Here is a 24,072-nt window from a genome sequence, read left to right as displayed (position 1 = left end):
TTTTAGTATAGTTTGACAATGTCACCTGTTTTGTCTGGCCACCAGAGCATTGTAAAAAACCTTATATGACAATAACGATGACTTTAACTAACTCGGTACAAAACTTACCAATAGGCCTATCGATCTGCGTGCCCAGTCTGAACATCTGAAGGGTGTTTGTGACTGCACTCAGCTGTTCATACTCCGACACAACTTGCTTTTGGATCTGAAAATAATAAGTATTAAACATAGCTGAATCACCTTGCCGGTGCACTTTGAATATTGTCAGTTTTAAGCTAAATATGAAAGTAGTGAGCCTTGTTACTTACTAGTTGAGTAGAAAATGCTTAAAAGGACGGCTAGGTTCTGTTTCAAAATATCTAAAAAGAACTGTCTTTTACCAGGACCAAACCAGGAACCATCCGAGTATTGTATCCAGGAAAGCATTACAAACTAGACAAATACCAAAATTAAAGGGTCTACATTCTTTTTCAAATTTCAAATCCTTAATGCTGTGTGTCAAGCCTCCCTATAAAGGTTTTCGACACATTGTTGACTGGCTAATGAAGAAATTAATAACTATAGGTCTATAAGTTGTCTAAACAATGTTGGAGGTAAAGAGATAGGATTCTGCTAGTGTTTGCAAATGAAAAAGTCACGCAAACAGCTTTTATAACCTTAAATACATAGGTTGACTTGACTTTTTTTACGTTTCTATCAAAGCCTTAGTTTTAAAATATTTAAAAATTTAGTACCGGTAGGTTGATAGCCTATCTCAAACTTATCAAATAAAATATTCTTTTAAAACATATTTAGGCCTACATGCTATTTACATTTTGCATTTACGTCACATTTTACAAATAAAATACAGGTCCCTAATGAGAAATTACCTCGAAAGAAAACGTTACAAAATGTTTATCCCTACATTTACAGCTGAAACCTTTGTGGTTTTGAAACTATAACTTAGAGCCTACCGGTATTCAATTGTTTATTAACTTTCGATGGTTTGGACAAGGATTTTGTTTAAATACAACTGAGTCTACTTCAACGCCAAACTATGTACATACTTGTTGCCACTTGGCTTTCCTCGTGTTATCAGCAATGGAGATGAGAAGTTTCTGGATATTCTGGATGACACCTTGGTAGTAAACAGAGGAAGTCTCGTAGTTACCCATCAACGCCATCTCTCTTGCCAGCTTCGTGTTCTCACATATCTCGTTGATGGATACTGCCATTACAGTCATCACAACTGGAACAAGAGACGACTCTTCTTAAGTTTCACACCCTAAAATACCTATGTTTTACTTTGAAAAAAGATAACTTAAGTTAAGTTACCTGAGCCTGCATGAGGTTAAATCAAGGCAAATTAGCAAGAATAGGATCAAAATCGAGAAAACAAATTCCTGGTGAAGCTTCTAGTGAAGAAATATCCCTTCAATCTATAAGCCGCGTTTACACCAAAGTTGACAACCAGGTTGTCGACTAGTTTCGGAAACTTGTTGCTTTTTCTACAAAATGCAGCAACTTTTTCCGTCGTCAACTAGTGGAGCAACAAGTTTTCCACTAAATTTTGGTTTCCCGCGGAGAGTCGGTAAGATCAAAGAAAGTTGACAACAAAAAGTTGAAGACTAGTTGCTACGCGCTTTGCGCAAGCAACTTGTTGAAAACTAGTGGAGAATTATTCCCCTTCCCATATTGTATACATATTGTAAATGTGTATTATTGAATTATTTTAATTATTATAATAGGGTAAATGTTACGGTAGCTATCTTTCTAACTTATTTTAATACAATTATGCCTAATAACTCTGGATGTGTACAGAGCTATAGACCACGCCTGTGGCCTGATTTTGATTAAAATTTGTATGTAGGTACTAATCCATACTCCAGGTATTTTAGAATTTTTTATAGAGATTTTGATTTTTAATGGTGATTTTCCCATAAAAAGACGGAAAATTTGATTTTTTCGGAAATGGCCGAAACGACTTTAATAAAGACTTAGTATGATAAATAAAGACCCTTGAATTACTACCTTTGAGGTCCTTGTAGTTCTAAACAATATACAGTCGTGCAGCGACCTAATATCATAGTAACATAGTTACTAAATACCTATTAAATATCATTATTACTCTAATCACTTATCAACGATAATGGTTGTTGACAAGCTAATGGGAGATAGTATGTGCCAGATTGCTGATTCAATAATGTAACTGAAGTAAACATTATTTTCTGTTTAGGAATGATTGCACCTTCTTCGTCCGACGACATCCTTACACACTGTACTGATTATTACGCGCCTATTCTTTGGCAACAAGTTTTCCACTAGTTGCTCTAAATTAGTGAGGAGCAACATTTAGTTGTCAACTTTTAGTTGTCAACTTTTGGTTGTAAACTTTTGGTTGTCAACTTTTGGTTGTCAACTTTGGTGCAAACGCGGCTTTATATATAATTCCGTAAGTCAAATTTTTGTAAAGAAATTGTGAGTGACTGGATGGCCGTAGAAGGATGGGAGGGGTCTTATTTTAAAGGTCTTGACGTGAATTTTGAGGGAAAACTATTCATTTTTCTTATTTTTTTACCATAAATTCATCAAAACAGCTGTGCCACAGATTTGAAAACAGTGATCAATACACACATTTGGTTTACTTTTAGCCAGTCAACTATGAAATGTATACCGGTACTATAATAAAACTGAAATATTGAAGATTAGTCGGAAAAACGTCTGCATTCTTTGTTTATATTTAAATCATATAGGCTACTCAAGTTTCATTTTTTCATGCTTTTACGTTATTGTCGTGTTAAAGGAATCAACGACATAAAATAAATATTCTGTATAAATAATCAAAGAGTCGAAATTAAATCTAACTTCTGTTTTGTTTTTATTTTTAAATCATATGTTCAAGTTTATTTTAAATGATGTTGTTTTTTTTATATTTCTACACATTTTAAGGTTAAGGTTGTGTAAATATATACAACTAAAATAACCTATAAATGTTATTGGTTCTAAAATGGTGTATTTGCATTCCTTCGCAAGTACATTTTTTTAGTGCAGTGAATATACAACGTAGAGTAATCATATTCGATCATACTTTCATAAAATCACCAGGGATTCAAGATGTTTTGGTATGTAGGCTGCTGGATTTAAATTCTTTTCATTATAAGTACTGTAATTAATATGAATGCCAGGGGAATACCACAAAGGCGGGGAACTGTTCATAGGAATGACAGTGCGCGTAGGAGAGCAAGAGTAGATAATGACGAACTTAATCAAGATATGTTACAAACCCCTTTTTAGGAGACCCATGGTAGACGAGAGAAATGTAAAGATCCATGATGCAGGATTATTGGACCAAGAGTGCATTCAATGTAATGCTCTTCATTTTAGAGAAGAACTAACGAAAAATCATTTTATGACATGTTGCCATAACGGACTTATTAACCTTCCTCAGTCAAAAACTAATGTAGAACTTAAAATTTTGTTTGAAGAGAGCCCACAACTGTATAAATTCATTCGACAATGCAACAGTGCGATGGCTTTTGCTTATTTTTCAGCCAGTAAGAAAAATATTCCAGGAAAAGGACCATACTGTTTCAAAATTCAAGGACAGATTTATCGTTCAATCTCAGATTTGCTGCCTCAACATGATGAAGACCCCGTGTATGGCCAATTGTACATTATTGACACATCAACAGCAACAGAAATTCGTCAAAGGCGTCGAGAAAATAGTGACTTAAAACCTGAAATATTGTCAAAACTAGCTGAAATTCTATTAGGAAATCCATTTGCAGAAATTTACAAAAGAGCTTCGGAAGAAATGGTTGTACAAGGTGACAGTGAATTAGAACTTAGGTTTGTAGACAGGATTTTATGGATCGTTGTAGGTATAATAAGCCTACTGCAGATGAAATTGCAGGCGTCTTCAATTCATCTGAAGTCAAACCTCCAATGAATTTTTAAAATTCCAAACAGGGAAGCTTTTATTTATCCTCATTAACCACAAGACCAAAGCTACCTTAGTAAACCAGTATTTATTCACAAACAATGATATGTTTGCTGCCTTTTCATGTTAAACCACTGGAGTGATTCAAATTATTTATTGAAAATGACATCAACAAAAGCAAACAAAGAAGAACAACAAACTGGTTTTTACACAAAAGATATGGTGTAGGGATGCCTATTCTGACACATAGATAATGTTATTCTGAGTTTGTTTAAATACCGGTATTGCAAAAAGTTGTTTTACATTTGAGATTTTTAGGGACTTATGTCCCTACAAGCCACTAGTAATTCAATAATTCCTTAATTGATTTTGGCGCAAAGCAGCTATAAAAAGAACTACGTAGGCTAAATAATAAGTTACCAAAGTTATGCAGCCTGTTTTAGGTTGTAGGCCCAACTTAAGCCTAAAGGCCCTACATGTAGGTCTGTGAGACAGTTTATATAGTTCTAACTTATCAAAATTTGCATGTTCAACTGTAGGGCCGACACAGAATTAGGTAAATGTAGCATTAGGTAGATAGGTTATAGGCTAGGCCTACTCCAAAGCTTAGGTTTTCTATAGGTACAGTGTGACAGGCAGTTCAGCTTTTAAGTTAAGTAGGCCTAGATCTAACTTAACCTTGTGTTAACATTTTAGCCGTCTACAGAATGCTATCCTAGCTAGTCGTAGCAATTGCTACCATTAACCCTAGAAAGGTATTGTTAGGCTCCTACAGCATGACGCTAAGGGTGTCAATATGTAAAAAAAATTGACGTAGGTACCGTACCTACGTAGGAATTGCATGGCAAGGTATCATCATACAGTGTGACACTAAGGGTATCAATACGTAAATTTGACACATTGCCGGCCGTCTTACCATACACTAGCTGGCCATTTTACTATACACAAAGGGTATTGACACGTAAGTTTGACGTACATGCGTTCCAAGAAACTGACTAGCAAGTGCATGAAGCCCCACACAATACAACCCACACACTACACCCACTACGACCCCACCAAGGCATCCATCGCAAGGCAAATTACTGCTAAGAACACTACAGAAGGAGGGTAAGTTTTATTGTCGGTTGAGGGGGTAGGGGGTTAGACGCAAAAAATAACTCGCACTACATCAAATTTACGTGTGATACCGTACCTATCTGGGGTTAACTCAAAAGCCTAGGCCTATAACTTGAATGTCTGCAACACAGCCTAGCAAGAACACCTAGCCTAGCATAGGGCAGCTTCCCATGATAGGGTTTAGCCTATTGTCTTAGCAGCAGCATACAACTAAATTTAAGGTCCGGAGTTGTTAACAAAAATTAAGGCCAAGACTCCCACATGCTTAAGTGACAGTAGTACCCTAATTTCGCTTTTGTGGCCTAGGCTAGGCATAGACTTTATTACTGGTAACATTTTACAGTAGGCCTAGCCTAGGCAAGGTAGGACTACATATGCTATGCTTAGTCTTAGCCTACAGAAGGAAATTCTAAGTTCCATTAGCCTTATTTGTAGCACAAGTGACCGTAGATTAAGTAACTTAGCAATGGTTTATGGTAACCAGTCAAACTTGTGAAAAGTTAGCAGTTTGTGTTTAATTAACCTAGGCCTAACTTGTACCTTGTCACAACATGTTACCTTTTGAGTAGACTAGGCCTAGGCCTAGGTAAGAATCATTAGGCATACCTGGATCTAAGATTTCCATTTACTATGCAGAAATATCGAGGAATACTAATCCAGGGTTAGACAAAACTAGCAGCATTTACAAGGAACTTCTAAACACACTTAATCACTACTTTATGCTCCAATAAACACAATTCTTTCTCCTTTCTTCATACTCCAACAATCGTTAACACTTCCACCTGCACAAGGTAAATTTACTTGACTGACTGTAGTGGTGGGAATCACCGAATGAAAATAACCGAATCAATCGGTTATTGATGCTGAATAGACTAATTCGGTTATTTTATCCAGGTTCGGTTAAATTAGTCTTACCGAGCGATTCGGTGATTTAGTTATTTAGTTGATAGTTTGTCACATCATCAGGAAACTAAAATTTATTCGGCGATTCGTTCGACTAAAAATCACCGATGGACGCTAAAAGACTAAATGCCATTCAGTTTCCCATAAGATAAAAATTAGTTGTGTTTTGTGTCAGTGAATAATGACTAAAATTGATTCGGTGATTCATTCAACTAAAAATAACCGATTGACGCAAAAAATAACTGATTGATTATTCGGTCATGGAAACCATTCGGTTATCCCATCACTAACTGACTGAATCTGAAGAAAACGAAACTGAAACTAACTGAACTGGGGAACGGAACTGAAGACCGAAGGTAAGTTAGTCGAAGGAGAGTGGAGTGAACTGAAGACTTGATTGAATTCTGTCAGAGGAGTCAGACTCGACTCAGGACGGACTCTCTGGCTAGAATTGAACTGACTGAACTGCAAGAACACTGAACATTGAACAAAAACCAAGCACGACGTTACGTACGACGAAAACAGGACACCGGTGGATGTAGGCTAATTTGTTTATGTTTATGATCCATACATAAACTTTCTAGTATTCGTGGTATTCACTATTCTAAATTCTTTACTACTGAAACTGAATTCACTACAGTATCACTAGTCAGTCGGCTTCGGCTAGACTAGTCTTACTCGCTCCACTCCAACTCTAATCCATCAACAACCAACCAAAAGTAAAACGACAAGTTCGAATTTTGAATCACAAGCTAAACTGCCCAACTTTCACGTTGGCTAGATATCAAAATTCCATTAAAATTTGTAATTTCTTTCCATGTTTAATCACATGGCTCAATTTGCAAATTATTGTTGACTTCAATCGTACATAATATTAAAAGTATTGTGGTGTGTAGAGTGAAACAGAACGTACAATTTCATTTCTTTTAATTTTTGGTAAAAAAAAACACTATAAATTAGAATATTAATAACTAAGTTGAGATAAGTTCCTATTACTAGGTCGTAAGATCATTAAGAAAACATGCTTGATTAAAGCCATCAATTTATTTGATTTTTAAAATCGAGTTGAAAATATGATTTTTAATCATTCATGAAAACGGATCTTTCGAAGAAAACTATAGGTAATGCCATGAATACAGAGTTTAAAATTTCAAGAACATGCATCGTTGATTCAAATGTTTGATATTATCATGCACATCAAGTTTAGTTTAGTTTAATTTTTTGACGGATGAGATGCTGATAATGGAACTCTATCGATATATGGATGGTAACCGATCGGTTGTTTATATACTGATTCCGATGTCGATTAATACCTTCCTGGGACAGAGTGTAATGACAGAACAGAACAACAAATGGATAACGACGGAGAAACACCTATTATTAATAGCTGTTTTGATAAGTAACTTAATTATAGCAATAGCTTAAAGTGGGTTTTGAAATAAGCAAGTCGTCAAGTTAATGAGTTAGCTAGCGCGTTTACTTTTATCATTCGCACTTCACACTTCTCTATATTTGACCAACTGTTAATTTTTTGGTTGGATAGATTTTGTCATGCGAAAACTAATTTTTAGTCCTGTAAAGTCCGTCGTCAACCACACAATGAATAACTTTAATAATTAAAAACACTGATTGGCTGCAGGGTTAAGAGCTCTTTAATTCCTTCAAAATGTGTAAGGTTAAAAAAACTTCAAAGTTTGTTTATGATTTTGATTATTAATTTACCTATACAAAAGAGGATTTCTGTATTAGTTGTGGTTAACTTAGTTAGCTTTAAACATGTTGTAGATTTGCTACATGTACATCCATTTTTTTATTTTTATGTGTATTCATTTAAACGTATGTTGGAGATTTTTTATGTATGCATGAGAGGCAATCACAAATATTAGAACGGAAACGGTAGGATAACAAACCTAAACAAATAACGACACTGACATGAAGTAAACCGTTTCAATATTATTATTAAATAGAACCATAAACTAACTACTTAATCTATGGCCTATGATGAATAAACTATTTAGTATTTAGCATTTTGAATTATTTTTACTAGCATTCAACACTTAAGATAGGTACTGTAACGGCTTGCTTTAGTTGTTAAAAAAGTATTAGTTCACCTATCTGATACAAAATGAAACAAACTAAAGCTATCCATAATTCATTTTAGTAATCAATTCATTGATTAACTAGTAAATATAAATAATTTCTCAACAGATAGGCAAGGAATAGAATGTCAGTCAATTCTAGCATTACTTAGTAGTAAAATAATATATATTAATGCAGCAGATTCTCTCGAATGCATTCTCGGTGGGTTTCAAAATAACAATGAATCCATAGCAACTTCTTTTGCACTACCACTATAACTGCAAAATTTTAGTATATAAAATTTGATTCCCCTTTGCCATTCTATATCCATTATGGCAAAAACCTGTAATATCAGCAAACGTATACATTTGCCAAGAAGAGGGGGAAATAGAAAAAAACACCTCTGTAAACGACGGGTGCAACAAAACAATCCTAAATGCACAAAGGTTTTAAAGGAATGTACAAAAATGGTAGGCAAACATAAGCGAAGATACGTAGACCTTGACGGTTGTTCAGATACTACAATGAGACACATTGACGAGCCTGTAAGAAAGAAGAGGAGAGAATCTACGTTTCTTCAGCCAAAGTACAATTCTCCCGTGAGAACCATTTACAAAAAACCAGATTACAATGTGTCATGCGAATCTGCCTTTCCACCCATAAGTTTGCCTTTGATTTCACTCTTGCCAAAGAGCAAACTAAACACAACGCGCAAAAAGCAAGTATTCAGCAAACTTTGCAACGAATCTGCGACCAACGATTTTGAAAATCAACCACGGGTTGTCATGGTGACGACTCCGAACGTGAAAAGAGAAATAATCATAAGGAACGCGGTATTGATGCACGTACGAGAGACTTCGGCCAACAAAGAAAGTTCTGTGAACGCCCAAGAAGTCATTCACAGTAAGCCTATTTCAGATGTAGACCTCGACTCGACCGATGTGGATTGTGAGTTTGGTGGTAACTTTGCCAAACACGTTTCTTCATTGGAACTCATGAGGCTGAACAGTTCCAAAAAGTACACCGATCTTGGATCAAAGAGATCACATATCTCTAAATCCGAACAAAAAAACCATGAACGATTGGCTCAGCCTGAGCCACACTCACAAGAAAGTCCCAGTACATCATCAGACCCAATTCTGATGAACTCCGATGACATGACAGTAGGAAAAGACAACTTGCCGACGAAGAATTCTGAAGCACCAACGAAGAGGCTTCCTTTCCAGGACGAAACAACTTCATCCACAAGCTTGAAGCCTTCCACTACAAAAACGCAAGATAACCCTAAAAAAGACTTGGCTTGTTACGCAGTTTTGGCCCTCGTTACTTTCATACTTAACAGATTTTCGAAAGTGATTTAGTAGTGATAAAATATGAAAATCCACCGTTTATTATTATTTATTACAATGAAATAACTACGACCTGTATAAGTTTATCTTTTCCATACTTACTTGTCAGAGCACAATCGTTCTCCAACTCATGCTTAATTTCTAAACAGATTTTCATGATTGTGGTGTCGAATAGAATTTTCCCTCAGGGGTTTCCCTATTTAGGCCCAAAAGAGTTTTAATATAGTCTTAACATTTTCACACGTCCATAAAATCACGTTGGAATAGTACTTGTCTAAAGTTCAATTATATAGCCAACACCAAGAAATACGTTTATCATTAGTTCTATGGGAAGACAATATAATAGGTCACCGCACGTACCGTACCACTAGTGTATTTTGACTTCACTAAGGTTATTTTAGCAACAAGTTGCTTATCACGACACAGACTATCTGTGACCATTGTGATAAACATGATATATACTATTTTGAAACATTCTTTTACGAAAATTCCAGCAAAGTCCCCCAGAGTCTAGAGGCTGCAACAGCTTTTCCAAAAAACTGTTACTCCAAGTTAGGACAGTGCGGGTTTTTGTCCCCCCCCCCCCCCACACATTAGTTGGGTCGTAAGCTTGTGTGTCTGAGATTAGCGAAAGTCCTCTGTTGTCCTTGTATACACTTGTCCAAACAAGGAGTCGTTTGCCTTGACTGTAGGATGCCAGTTCTGGGGGGGGGGATATGGGGGGTTCGCGGACACGGTCCTTTAGAAAAGTTATTGCAACAAAATAACATTAATTGGACTGTTATTGATCAAATATCCACATTTTGCCTACAAAAACTTTTAACTGTAGTAATTAACCAAAATACGTTGGGTTTCGACCGTTTTTACAAAGAAACACAAAGTTAATGCTTTTTAACGCTATTTAAGTATCTGAAGCTGTTTCCAAACACATATCCAGTTATTTATTTGTTTTTTTTTACGTTGTAGGCAAGAAGAATCTGAAGGTAATTTAATATTTTTTCACTAAGCAATGCAAGAAAAGTGAGTTAAATCCTAATGCCACCTTTGAGAATCACCTATGGCTGAAACCTTTGACCGCGTTTTCTATTTGTGTTTTTCCTAATATATTTACGTATCAATAACCTATCAATGTATTATAAAAATATTAATCGTACACATTAACAGATGCATACGTTCTTTTATTGTTTTACCATAGAGAGGCTGTAGGGGAGGATTCTACCCCAGTATTGACTGAAGACTGGCACTACACTTCCAGTATCTGTCCGCTACCCTTACAGTTAGGCTACATAGCAACTAAACATCCCTACCCTCGGCGTGCTCCATGGCTACTGTGGGTGAATATAACCATTTATTATACACACACTACTGTATAAACTGAATTTATATTTGCACTAAGTGAAAGTTTGAATAAGTGTTTGTAAATTGTAGGATAATTTCGTTCCGTGAAAAGTTTTAAACTTTGTAACCACGCGTTAATTTATTCGCTTGATTGTTTTCTATTTAGGGAAATGTTACTTTGGTTGCTAATTTATAAATGGAAACAAGTTAATTAATTTTCTTAGGGAAAATGTATCTTTGAGTGAGTAAATTTTCTTTTTTCATAAATTAACATAAATTAATTTCTTAAGTCAGCCTCATTGAATGGTATCGCAATTTTGAACGTTATAGTAACAATAATAACTCACCGTTTTGCCAATGTTACTGGTTTTTAACCTAACAAAAGACTACGAAATGTTTTGTGTGGGAAACAATACTACATGTTATTTAAAAACAGAGCTTTTATCAATACAAATAATTATTTAAATACTTTAAATTTGTCATTTGCATAATCAATTTTAGTATTCCTGCAAACTGCGAGTGGTGTAATACAACTTTCTAGAGAAAGTTTTCAAACTCTGCACTGAAAACCGTATTGAAAGATTACCGAACATTAAGATATCTATGCTTTTATCAAACTTCAGAAAAAGTAGACACACAAGGATCAAAAGGTGATTGTGCCCAAGGCTGGAAAGTGTGACCGTCCAGTGCCGGGTAGGCGGGAAGAAATTGAAGAAACCACAGAAAGTGTTTTATTACTTCTCGAGGTTTTCACTAGCAAAAGTCTGACGACAATGAAATTGTTAAATGTTGCCATCTTCATACATTTTTAAGACTATTATCAACATTGTTGTACCTAAAATAAAGTCTGTTATGTTTAAATAGCTTTCGCCCTTTCGAATAACGAGGTTATTTTATGGTAGAAATATTTCTTAATGCACTTTTATATCGGTATTTGTCAACAATTTTGAAATACTTCGGAAATTACTTCTTTAACGTATACCCATATACCCATATATTCGACAACTCAACGCAACGCCACCAAAACAATTCAAATCAGTATAAAATATTAAAAATTTATATTTCAGAAATATATGTGTTGAGATAACTGCGTAACATACAATCCCCTGCTTGTATAAAACAGATGGAGCTAGTACCTGACAGGTTACAATGTTCGCCTAGTAATCTTTAAGTTCACCGGTTCGATCCTGAGAAATGCCATTAAGTTTGCACGGTGAACGGGATCCAGCTGTCCTTAATAAAAGTTTGTTTTAATTAATGGAGCTGGCTAAAGAAACAGCTGATATTAGTAACAAAGCTACATTGATCACAAATCACCACACTTAATTACTCACTCTTCAATTATTTCCTTTTAAATTACGACCAAAAATTGCGTCATTATTTTGTGGTACTTAACAACACAACATACATCAAGGAAAAAAGTTAACTAAGAGGAAATTTAACGTAAACTGTACTTCAGTTCCAGTAGTGTACACAGATGATTTACACCGTATTAAAACGATCTGCGGCATTTAATCTGGTTAAGATGCATAAGATCGATTTTCCCACCTCTTTCACACGTCAACCACAGATTAAGGTCAGTGTCTCAAATGAATTGCTCGTTTTCTTGAGTGGATGTTAGAATTTAATTAAGATGTTATGTTAATACATTCCATTCAAATATACTTAATCTACCCATTATATCATGTAAATAAGACAGTTGTCTGTATCACGCAAAAACCGTTCAAACAAATTAGATTGTTTCTTGTACTGAGATAATCTACATTCTCAAGATTACAATAGGCATATAGCCACTCCGATTTCGACATAGCAGGATTTCGAAAGTCTGAAGTACTTTTGAGAGTAAATATTGATTGGTAACGTTCGAGTAAGTTGATGACTACACGCTTCTCTCTAATTTGAGGGCAGATTTTACTGTTCAGGCATTACTCTTAGATCAAACTCAAACTCATAAAGGCCCAACAAGAGTTTTCAAATAGGTCGTATTGGTAGGTCGTACATTGTTTCAACTTTTGTTAAACAAATCGCAACAAATAACCACAAAACTCACTCAATACAGCAATATACAGCCTTTTAGCCGGGTTTTCCTAGGCGCGGAGTCGGCGAGCGGAGAGAGGAACGCGGAGAGCGGACTCCACTTGCCTTAGGCAATTTAATGTTACTGTTTTCCTAGAAGCGGAGCGGAATGCCATGTTAATTTCAATTCCGCTCTCCGCGTTCCTCTCTCCGCTCTCCGCTTCCGCGCCTAGGAAAACCCAGCTTTATAGGCATAATTATGCATTTACATTGTCTTCAGCTGATACATAAGATTGTGATAGAATTCTTTAGAGGATTTTAAGAACCACACTATTTTCTTCTGCGTCCTCAAATACGTTTTGAACTTGACGCATTAGTAGTTCTATGCACAACCACTTTTGTCCGATATTCTATCCCTGTCTGACCACTCATACTCTTTGCTCGTCGGTTGTATCTCGTAAGTAACGGGGCAATCAGGAGCCTAGTTAATATTCCACAGTAATTATCGTGTCTACCCAGTGAGCCAAGTGCTCTGGGGTGTAGATTGCAAAGCGTGCAGCAGGAGGCTCAATAGTGATCTGGTTATTTCATAACTTAGATAACTGCTGAATCTGAAACAGCTGTTTTAGTTATGGTTAATCACAGTGGACAATGCGTGAATCTGAAACAGCTGTTTTAGTTATGGATAATCACAGTGGATAATGCGTGAATCTGAAGCAGCTGTTTTAGTTATGGATAATCACAGTGGATAATGCGTGAATCTGAAACAGCTGTTTTAGTTATAGCTAATCACAGTGGATAATGCGTGAATCTGAAACAGCTGTTTTAATTATGGATAATCACAACGTGGTTAACTGCGTGAATCTAAAACAGTTATTTAAGTTATGGATAATCACAATTTAGATAACTGCTGAATCTGAAACAGCTTTTGTAGTTCTGGAGACTACACCAATTGTTGCATATTGTGACCCTGTGTCTATTGTGTTATGCCCGTCTGTTCTCATGTGCCGTAGGTATAATATTTAAAATAGTCATTTACTGTGAGAACATAGTTGTGCTATTCACATTCAACTCATTCCATCTTTACTTTTTTCTGTCGTTGCAAAGGAGCGCTAAGAACACCTTCTTTAGTCACTAGAACCCGTAGTCCGAGGTATAAATAGATGATTCAACGTAATCATTCGAACCTAATCACTTATGCTAAGTGTTTGGTTACAGGCTAAGTTCTCCTCCTCTTATCTCTTGAACACGTTGACGCGAAGTGACGAATTTATGATTCAACGTTTAAAATCATCCAAACTTAATCAAGGATGCTAAATGTTAAGTTAGACCTTAAGCTAAGCCCTGCAACACTTTGTCGGAGTGACGAATTGATTATTCAATCATTCAAATCATTCAAACCTAATTATTGATGCAAAGTGTCCATTAAAGGTTAACCCCTCCTCATATAGTAAATGTGGATACACTGTCAGCTGATGTATCAGCGAATCACTCAAACCTAATCATGTCTAGTGTACTTTAGCCCTCTTCCCTTATTCTCTAGAACAGTTTTTTGTACATTTCGGTCGTCTCGGCGCTCCGTTGGTCCAACAGCTGTTTGTTATCTCAGTTCGTGATCCGCGTGAGAAGTGTCTTACATAACACCAGAAGTAACAGTACCCATTGTGCCTGAACGGTCCCGCGCTCGCTATGGTAAAGTTCACATCTCCAGAACCCCAGGTCTTCTTACTTTGACCCAATCCAGCTTAACTGTAATGCATTAAAGGTTGTCTTTGAAATTCAGCAATATCTTGGTTATTGGAAAACATATCATAAAAGGATGGACTTGAACAGATGGTAACACTTTGTATCGAGGACTGATTGGAAAAACTATATTCCGCTATAGAATGTACGAGAAATGTAGTAGTGCTGAGAGGGTTGTTGGTTCAATCCTGACAAAAGTGAAAAGTATTGTTTCAAAACTGGAGCCAGTTGTCTTCGATCTTATGTATAGAATATATCTCGAATAAAATATCCAGTTGGTTATTTTGTATATTGAATTCATCCGTTTTTTATAAACTAAAATGTCATGCTGTATCTACGTCGTATAATAAAATTGAATATACTTTACACATAACATAAATACCTATACACGTTTTAACTAAATCATACAAGGTGGCCACGTTTTTGTAGTTTCGAATACTCTAACAGTTTTAACCTTGGCAAAGTGTTACAAGCCAAAAAAGGAAGAATCCAAACCACCTCCGCTTGGTGAACGAAGGTTAATCTTCCAGAAATAAACACGATCTGTGCGAGGTCGTGGGTTTTGGGAAAGTTAACGTTACGATAATACGACTAAAATTATTTTCAGATGCATCACGATTCAGTCGAACGCACGTGAAACACGACTCGTTACCGATATTTCGTCCACGATTGTTGAGATTTTCTCGCATCGAGAACAAAACGAGAGGAATTCGATACACAATGTCCTTAATTGAGGAACGTTCATTAGTCCGTATTGAAAATGAATGAAAAGGCTGTTTTGAGCATAATGGTATAGGAGTGTACGTTGTACAATTTCTTCATTTGTCCTGTCAGATTTTGAGAGACAATTCATCGTAGCGCATGTATTTTCAGTTAAACCAATACATCAGAAAGGTTGGAGTGTGTAGTAAGTAGGTAGAATGGAAGTAACTATACAGTTACCGTAGGGTTTCTGCAATACAGTTTCGATTCTATAGTCTACAAACAGACATATTGGGAAAACTGAAGAGTGGTCCATGGTCAATATTCTTGACGATTTTAATTGAAAATTCCTTCGATCTCAATAACCTAACGATCAATAACATCAGTGTCCAAATACAAACTGTATTTTCATCAGAAATGTGTACATAATTTTTTCGTTCCTCATTAAACGCGAACCCCCCTTTCTCTCCACACACAGCGATACCTTAACATTTCTAACGCACATGTCTTTGTCGCAGACGTTCGCCACTTTGTGTTAGTATCTCATTTCGCCAGATGAGGACCAATCGATGCCCAGGTAGGCTGAAGGCACGCTGGTCGCTCCTGGCACGACACGCAACATCGTCCAGGATCGCTCGCATTCACGCACCTAACTTCCATTCTCTCCTCTCTCCCACCCCTTTCAATCCTTCAATCTCTCTGTTTCCACCCCTCTTTGATGAATAGTCGTACGCAGTCAATGTCAGTCCTCAAAAAATTGTTGGGGAAATTTAGTTATATTATATTGCTATATTATATTGGAGATGAGGCAATTTTGAAAATAAACTTTTTGCTGAATTAGATTCAGTCAATTGTATCATAGTCGATGTCAATTTTCCAAAACAATCGAGGAAATTTCAGTTAATCACGGTTAGTTTTTACATAATTATCTTCGATTAGTTAAATTCAGTCATATCTTAGTCAATGTTGATTCTCCAAAACAGCAAGGACAATTCTGTCGTCCTAGTCAAAAGATTTTTGGATTTAAGGATATTGTAAGGCAAAGAAATACTTTTCATATAATATGAGTCAATTTCAAGTGAATTCTTTTTTCTTTCTTTTTTTTGAAAGTCCATGTCTCTACAATACTTCGCTGAGTTACTTTCAGTCATTACATCACATTCAATGTTCATATTCCAAGGAATGTAAGGTAAATAAAGTTATCCAGGGTAAATAATTGTTTAATCTTTATTTCATTGAATATCGTTGCACGTACCGGAAACCATTGTAAACCATTCTAAAAAAACATTGTTGAAATCGAGTTGTTTATGGTAAATTAATGATTTCTTACGTCTCACTTCTTTAGTGTTTAGAATCACGGCCGATTCTATTACTTTGAATCACTGTCGTCACTATTATGGTACAGGGATGCTAGTAATATTATTTTTTTCACTCGGATATACGAGTAAATTGAAGATTAATCTTCACTTGGAGATGAGCCTTGAATAGCTTTGTTGTTGGATCAAGGCTAAACGGTCAAATAAACTGAATGGATATTAAACGTCTCCATATAGTACTTTTTTTTAGAATAGTGCATGCAGTACAGTATCTAGCTTATCATCTTTAGTGGATAAAATAGAAAACTATGTATTTTATTTACGTCCTTCAACTAGTAGTTATCAAATGAGGAATTTCAGCGGATTGATTGATTGTTGTTTACACACTCAACGCTATCTCAACTCGTTGAACTCTCAAGATTACCGATACTTATTTATATCTTCACTAATGGTGACAAATAATCGATGTTTCCACACCTTGTGTTATCAGCACTAATTACGTTGAGGAAACAATAGAGTTAACGCCTTGACTACAAGAAAGTTGGAAACTAATAGGGAGATACTCATGTTATGTTCCAGAGACGCTAAAAATCGACTCAAATAATATCACAATAACAGATTAATACTGCTCTTGATAAGTGCTATCGGTGCTAATGATAACTATTTCCCTTAAGTTCCTAGGGCTATTTCTGTTTTCGGCCTTCTATTGCCGAAAATAGAATCAAACTCCCAGATGGATAAAAGCAGATCTTCGTGGGAATTTCGTAGGGCGTAGGATTTGAGTGGACGATTCGTAGCTATAACGGACAGCTCTCCACTTTCATATTTATTGCTAGTACACAAAGTGGTTTGTAGTGTTTAAATACTTGAAATTTAATAGACGAAAATTTAATATACAGCGCAATAACCATTAACTTTTTAAATATAATATTGTTCATCGTCTGGTTTTAGAACTACTGTATTACAAAAAGGTAAAGCAACTATAGCAATATTTATTTCAATGCCTAATATGGACATTTCAACACCCTCAACAACCCATAGGCCTATCGGACATTACCCAGACATCAAAACATGTTACAGATTTTTACGGCGATAAAAAGTATATTTTGTCCCCAAATTCAATATTTAAAGGACTACAATGATAAACAAAACTAAGTGCCGTCATCACGAAGGAATCAAATAGATGTCAATGTTTGGAGATGAACAAGACAGCTAAATTACTAAATTGACATACGAATTAAATTGGCATACGAGAAACACATTTCCTGTAATCTGACAAGCCTACTCCCATACTTGCCGAAATTAAGTTGTTCGTCTAGGAGAAAATTGGATGTACGACAGCTAACCTTGGTTTCACCCAATTTTCTATTTGACACTGTTCAAGATATGATTCATGTTGTCAACTCAACAATTAACAAAGATGTACGTAATTTTGGACATAATTTTAAGGTTTAATCCATAGTAACTTTACTTGTATACTTTGTATGGTAGAAACGTGAGATGAAAATTTAATTTTACAAAAACAGTTAACATTCGCAAATTTATCTAAAAACATTTTCAAGCTTATAAAATAAATTATTGAGGGCGTAAATTAACACGTATCCCTGTTAAAACTGCATAAAAGAGGATATACCGATATATCCTCTTGTTTTAAAGAGGGTTAGGTGTAACCTTCTACAAGAGGATTTATCGGTAATTATGTTAGGAAGTATTGGTTCTGGCAGTAATCCAGGTACTATCACCATTCGTATGTTTTGTAAAACAAATATTCTTCAATAATACTCTTAATCAAATACTCTACGATTATTCCAAGTTAAACCAACTCTCGATCACAAAAACTAAACACTTTGTTCTGTTTTCCAACATAAACAGCCTGTATAAACACACCATACATGGTAAAAACTATAAACATAGCCAGGGCCTGTGTTGTGTAGATCATTAATAGTTGTATAACTTCGGAAAGCACAGTTTGAAGCCTACACGCGGGGTGGCGTGATCTCCGACAATACTGTACTGAAACTTGTGTCAGTGTTCATAACGCCTTTGAGAATTCAAGGTTATAATACGAATATAATACATTACTTCTTTCAACACTATAATAGTTGAACACCATTGATTTTGAATAGTTTAAGTGGGCGCTTCTCATTCTATTATACAATATGAAACCTTCGCCTGTGTGTCGTGCTGGTAACTGTAGAGAGCGTTGATGTCGACGTTCTATGATCTCAAGGGAGATTTTACAATGTGCCATGTTTTCGTTTTAACACCAGAAGCTTATGGTTTATCATAAGATCGAGTGATTATATTGCTCGTCTAACAATCAAAACGTCGCCGGTTCGATCCTGAGAGGAATTAGTAGCTTTTTTATGGTTCGAAACTGGACCCAACTGTCCTTGATCATTAGCTTTAAATAAATTAGTCTGGCTAACGAAACAGCTGTTAGTCAGCAACAAAGCCACAAAGATCAAATCACTCCCTAAAGTCATCCTTCACTCCTAGATAATTTATATTAATGGTGATTAAAAAATACAGTACTCACGATCTTCAGTCCGTCTCCGTGGTTTGTAAAAGGAGACACCCACAGTTTTCTCTTGCAAGAACGAAATCAAACAAACACAAACACTGATGACAAACTGCACAACACCACTCAACATGAATTCATCCAACGCCGATCTTTCAACTTCAGTGACGTCGAACAAACTAAGAATAACCTGACAAACACGTGGATTTCCTTCACTTCTGACTAATACGGGTGACAAACAAGTCTTAGGTTTCAGGGAATTCAAATTCTGAGGGAGGGGGCGTCTGTGGGCGCCAGAGACTTGCCGCCCATGGGCGGACCTGTACTGCGCCTACCGCACACTGTCACCTCGATGATTACCACTTACCAGATCAAAGTGTCTACCCACATTGGTAACACTTGGTAAGGCCTTCATTTGTAAGTCCGATGCGGTACGCCAACAGAAACTCTGTAGGTCTTTGAACCCATCGATGACGTCAAGAGTTTTCTGTATGCTGTGCAGCCTACATTTTCGTCATTTTAAAGTATTAGAAACAGATTAGCATTTCAAAAGTTATAAGCTGGACCCAGCAGTTCTTGATTAGTAAGGTTTCAAATTGTAATTCATATTGAACCAGCTGATCTCAGTCGTTAACGAAGTTATTATAGGTAGGCTAAAAATTCAATTCCAAACACTAACTATTTTTCTGTAATTGGGAAATTTATGGCAAAACCAAATACAATACTGTATCGACAAACTAGAACGTTTGGCATTTATACGCCTAGATGAAAAGGAAAGTAATTTCAGATCAACATCTTATCACAGGGCCTACTGTAAAATTTTCCAGTGGGAACTGAAAAGCTCTCGAACACTCTCGTTGAGCTCCAGAACAGTCGCAATAAGCTCTTCAATCACTGAAATCGCCAATCACGTAATTATAGAACGATTCTCTAAACATATTTGAATAATACGCGTTTCAGTACAAATGAACCCACATTTGCTGACCTACATTACACCTACGACTTCCCTTTACAAGTATGAAGGTAAGATAACCTCCTTATGTCAATCATTACTGAATAAGTGGAAAACCTTGTATTCAAATATCGTAAAAAAAATACACTCTACATCAATAATCATGTCTGCTTCGATGAGACAAAATTACTGTATTACTAATTGGAGTAAATAATTAGTTAATGATTTTAATTTCTGTCAACTAACCAAAAAAGTTCTGTCAACAAACTATGAAATGTTTCATTCTGTGTCTGTAAAGTTAAGCTAATGCATTACTACGGTATCCCAAGTATATCAATACTTATTTATAAGCTAGTAAAAGTTTCATGTTTCCCTAGTTCAGTAGTGATATGATACAAATAAAGTCAAAGCAGAGATATAAATTAACGTAAAGTAGTTCCGGTATAAGGTCAAAAAATTGCCTTCATGGGGGGGCACTATATATAGGTTAGTAGTTGACCTTGGCGAATAGAGATGGCCATCGATATATAACTACTAGATGGCTTATCAGCTAAACCATCGACATTTGATACCACACGAAAACTTCTCGCCCCACTGTTATATTGTAAGACTGATCTAGCTACCTGATGTTTTAGAGTACTAGTAGTATGTTTTCTGCGGTACTGTATACGCCTATCGGTTTCTACTTGACTCTTGAGCATTCAAACACACTTTACATACTACCAATATACATACAACAAATTAGTAGGCCTATTCAGCTTATCCATAAGGAGAAAAAAATCTATTTTGGTTTATTTTCTACCCATGCCGAAACCTTTAGCACCGTTGACAATATTTTCTACATTGTTATTTGCAAAATGGAATGAAGAAATAGCAAACAGTCCAGTATTATTCCAGCAAGTACACACAAATTATTTTACACACGAAATTAAATAACGACAGTAATACAAATGATAAAGAGCTGTTTAGCATGCGATTCGTAGACACAAGCGAGTCCAAAACAAAGTCAAACACGCACAAGTTACAACACAAACATGCTTGGGGAAACAGGAAGAAATGTCCCTGAAAACTTACTCTGTGCCTTCTGTTAATGTCTTATTAATTAAACACATTTTCAGAAGTAATGTCTAATGTGCAGTAATGGTATTGTTAATCTGTTTGTGTTGCTATAGTAATGTCGTGCTATAGTAATGTCGTATAAGTAATAGTGTTTGGCACTATTATGATTGATTTGTCATAAAAGACACTATAGTTTACGGTAATTTGTCGTTTCAGTTTGTTTTGGTTGTTTGGTCTTGGTGAAGTGTAGAAATAAGTACACATCGGCGTACTCTGTCGGTGACGGTGGCATAATTTAATCAGGTTCATTTTCACCCAACTAGCTAGTGGCTTTATCAATTGGTTTTCTATTCCCCCTATTCAAGAGGAACGAGCTGGTCTAGTGGAGGTCCCTCAGGTCATGGGTTCAAATCCCGCGAAATCACAAATTTTAACTATGTGATAATGCCGCAACCCCTAGGTCTAGCCTGAAGTAATGTGAAAACAAACCCGGACTCGTGCCTAAATAATAATAAAATCTCCACAGTCAAAGTTTAATATTCAACACGCATATTCTCTACTGGCCAGTAAAGACACGTGGAGGCAGAGGAGTCAAAACAGCTGATGACACCTGTGTACCGAGCGTGCCTTGGCGGGAAAGGCGCCAATCTCGCAAGGTCGTCTGCAAGGACGTCCTGTACCTGCCTCTTAGATAATCGTCGTACCATCTGTTGTGTGAATTACCAAGCCATGCGAGATTAGCATTCTGTATACGCATGGTTCTGGCATTGATTAAAATTCCAATAGAGATCATCCATGGAACAGCTGACGACAGGGTTATCCGTCGGGCGTGTGAAGAGCGTGTGAATGCGTGGCGGTTGTTTGTAAAAAAATCTGTACACTATGTTTTATGTACAAGACCAGACGTTTCGCTCTTTCAATTAAGTGGCATCATCAATGGTAAAGTTCAGAATGAAATATTCTGTCTCAGCTATAAATAGCAACTGAGGATTATTTTTTTCTATTAACGGAACGACATGTTGTTATAAGCCAATCATCGGCCTCAGGTAAGAGACACGACTCTCGGCTTTTTAAACAATGTTCTAACTAGCTTTGTGCCAAGTTATGTTACTGTTATGTAAGACACTTCGCAGCCTAAGGTTAGTAGCTAGTCATGTTCCAGCTACTCAAAACTCCCTGCGAGTGTCAACGGATACAGGGGACTCATAGTAAAACTACCACGGCTTTAAATCACACTATTGTCCTTTAGTTTATAATTTAAGAATAATAGTTTATCTTTTAGCTAAAGGTTAAATTGTTGTTGTACCTTAATATTCCTAAATAATTAATAAACTTGGAATACTGGTAAGGATTTAGATGAATTTGTCTCACTGACATCTAGTGGAGACTCGGCGAACTCGGTTAAGGGTGGTGACGCCTAGCGGTGAATAGGTGAACTGTGGCGCGCCTGACGACTTAAACGATTTTCCCACACAGGAAACAAGCTATTATTATTTTAGGTATCATGAATATATCTACAAAGACCTACCTAGAAAAATAAAAGAGAATGCCCAATATACTGTATATATGTCCGTTAGCACAATAACTCAAGCAAAATGATCCGATTTTGATGAAGTTTGCCAAGTTTGGTACAAACGTGTAAACCTACGTTTATTCTAACGCGTTCGCGAACCAGTATGATCAGACCATGGGAACCAGTCTGTTTTATAGGATTTACGGGATAAAAATAAGCTCTCTAGTTTTTCACCCTGAAAAAATAAAATTTCCCAAAATCTCTATAGATCATTTTGAAGAGCTTAAAAAACAAATAATGTAGTATATTTAAGTGTTTTTGTATGGTTATTGGTTACGGATAAAATGAAATAAACTGTAAATTTAAAATTCCCATGTTATTCTAACGGAGAATAAGTAAACTGTTGTAGTTTACTTGTCGTATTGTTATCAAACGTTTACAATATATTTCTTTAATACTAAGCTATTGATGTTTTACTAAAAAAACTCACTTTATTAGGCTACCTTCCCTGTAGCAGCAAACGTAGGTACTCAATAAACCTAATGTTATTGAAATAATTTTAATTGAAAATCAAATCAGGCAAATGGAAATTCGTTTAGTCTGTAGGTTTGCTGCGACGGGGGTATTTTGGAATGCCTTTTTTCCTAGTAGAGCAGAATCAAGGTCCCACTATTTTCCTAGTAGGGCAGAATCAAGGCCCCACTATTTTTCTAGTGGGGCCTTGGCAAAATGAGAGTGAGATCTTCTGTGTAGCTTTGTTACTGAAGATCAGCTGTTTCATTAACAAAATTTATTTACAGCATTGACGTCGGCTTCACATTTTTACATTCGAAAAGTTCACTTGCAGTGAGATAGGTCGGTATAACACCTCTATCGCGTGACTGTTTACAACCGCGCAACAGAGATAACAACTTGGCCAATTGTGATTTTTCCTAATTACCACCTTATCAGATCCGTTATGAGATTACCAGTGTTTGACAAGAGAGAGTTTTCGGGCATCACAACAATGGATGTAACACCACTAATTAACCATTAGTATAATTAATGGGCTTAGGTTCGATAATTGTAGTCGTCGATGGAATGGGTGTACATTACATAGGCGCCAGCTGATGTGAAAGAGTTGATGCGCTATCAGTCAGGAGGAAACCCCCACAAAACTATAAAAATTGAAAAAATATAAAAATTGGCTTGCTCGTAAAAAATATCTTCCCCCAAAATAAATCACTTTCAAAACTAGTTAGTAATATATAATATACCCTGCAGTTTACTCTAAACGCGGCAGTTTTTTGCATTAATTTCAGCACGCAAAATAGCAGATTCCCGAACGTTTTACTCTGTCACACTTTTTACTTTTTTCCCCACAATCGTTTTACCTGAAAGCACAAAAAAATGCGTGAAATAACACTTGTTATCTACATAATATAGGCAAACATGTTTCTTTGAAACCTTTTTCCTCGGCTCGAGTGCATCGCAGGGAAAATCTACGCCTACTGTTAGAAAGATATTTTCCTGTATATGTGCAGAATCCCTTTATTAATTATAAGAT

At 36.1% G+C, this 24,072-nt stretch overlaps 1 protein-coding gene across 1 annotated transcript in view; it reads right to left on the bottom strand.

Annotated features, from left to right (window-relative positions):
• Window positions 1-24,072, bottom strand: part of LOC128991480 (katanin p60 ATPase-containing subunit A-like 1) — a 40,143-nt gene that overhangs the window by 12,305 nt on the left and 3,766 nt on the right. Inside the window, exons 2-3 of the mRNA XM_054414393.1 lie at window positions 1,047-1,228; window positions 109-205 (exon numbers count right to left, since the gene is read on the bottom strand). Of these exons, the coding sequence (XP_054270368.1) occupies window positions 109-205; window positions 1,047-1,228 (279 nt within the window). The remainder of the gene's footprint in view (window positions 1-108; window positions 206-1,046; window positions 1,229-24,072) is intronic.

The sequence above is a fragment of the Macrosteles quadrilineatus genome, unplaced genomic scaffold, assembly GCF_028750875.1.
Source record: "Macrosteles quadrilineatus isolate MER2022 unplaced genomic scaffold, UCM_ALF_1.0 Scaffold_4__1_contigs__length_99947679, whole genome shotgun sequence".
Classification (NCBI taxonomy): Eukaryota; Metazoa; Arthropoda; class Insecta; order Hemiptera; family Cicadellidae; genus Macrosteles; species Macrosteles quadrilineatus.
Note: the sequence above shows the minus strand (reverse complement) of the source record. Positions and strands in the feature narration are given on the sequence as shown.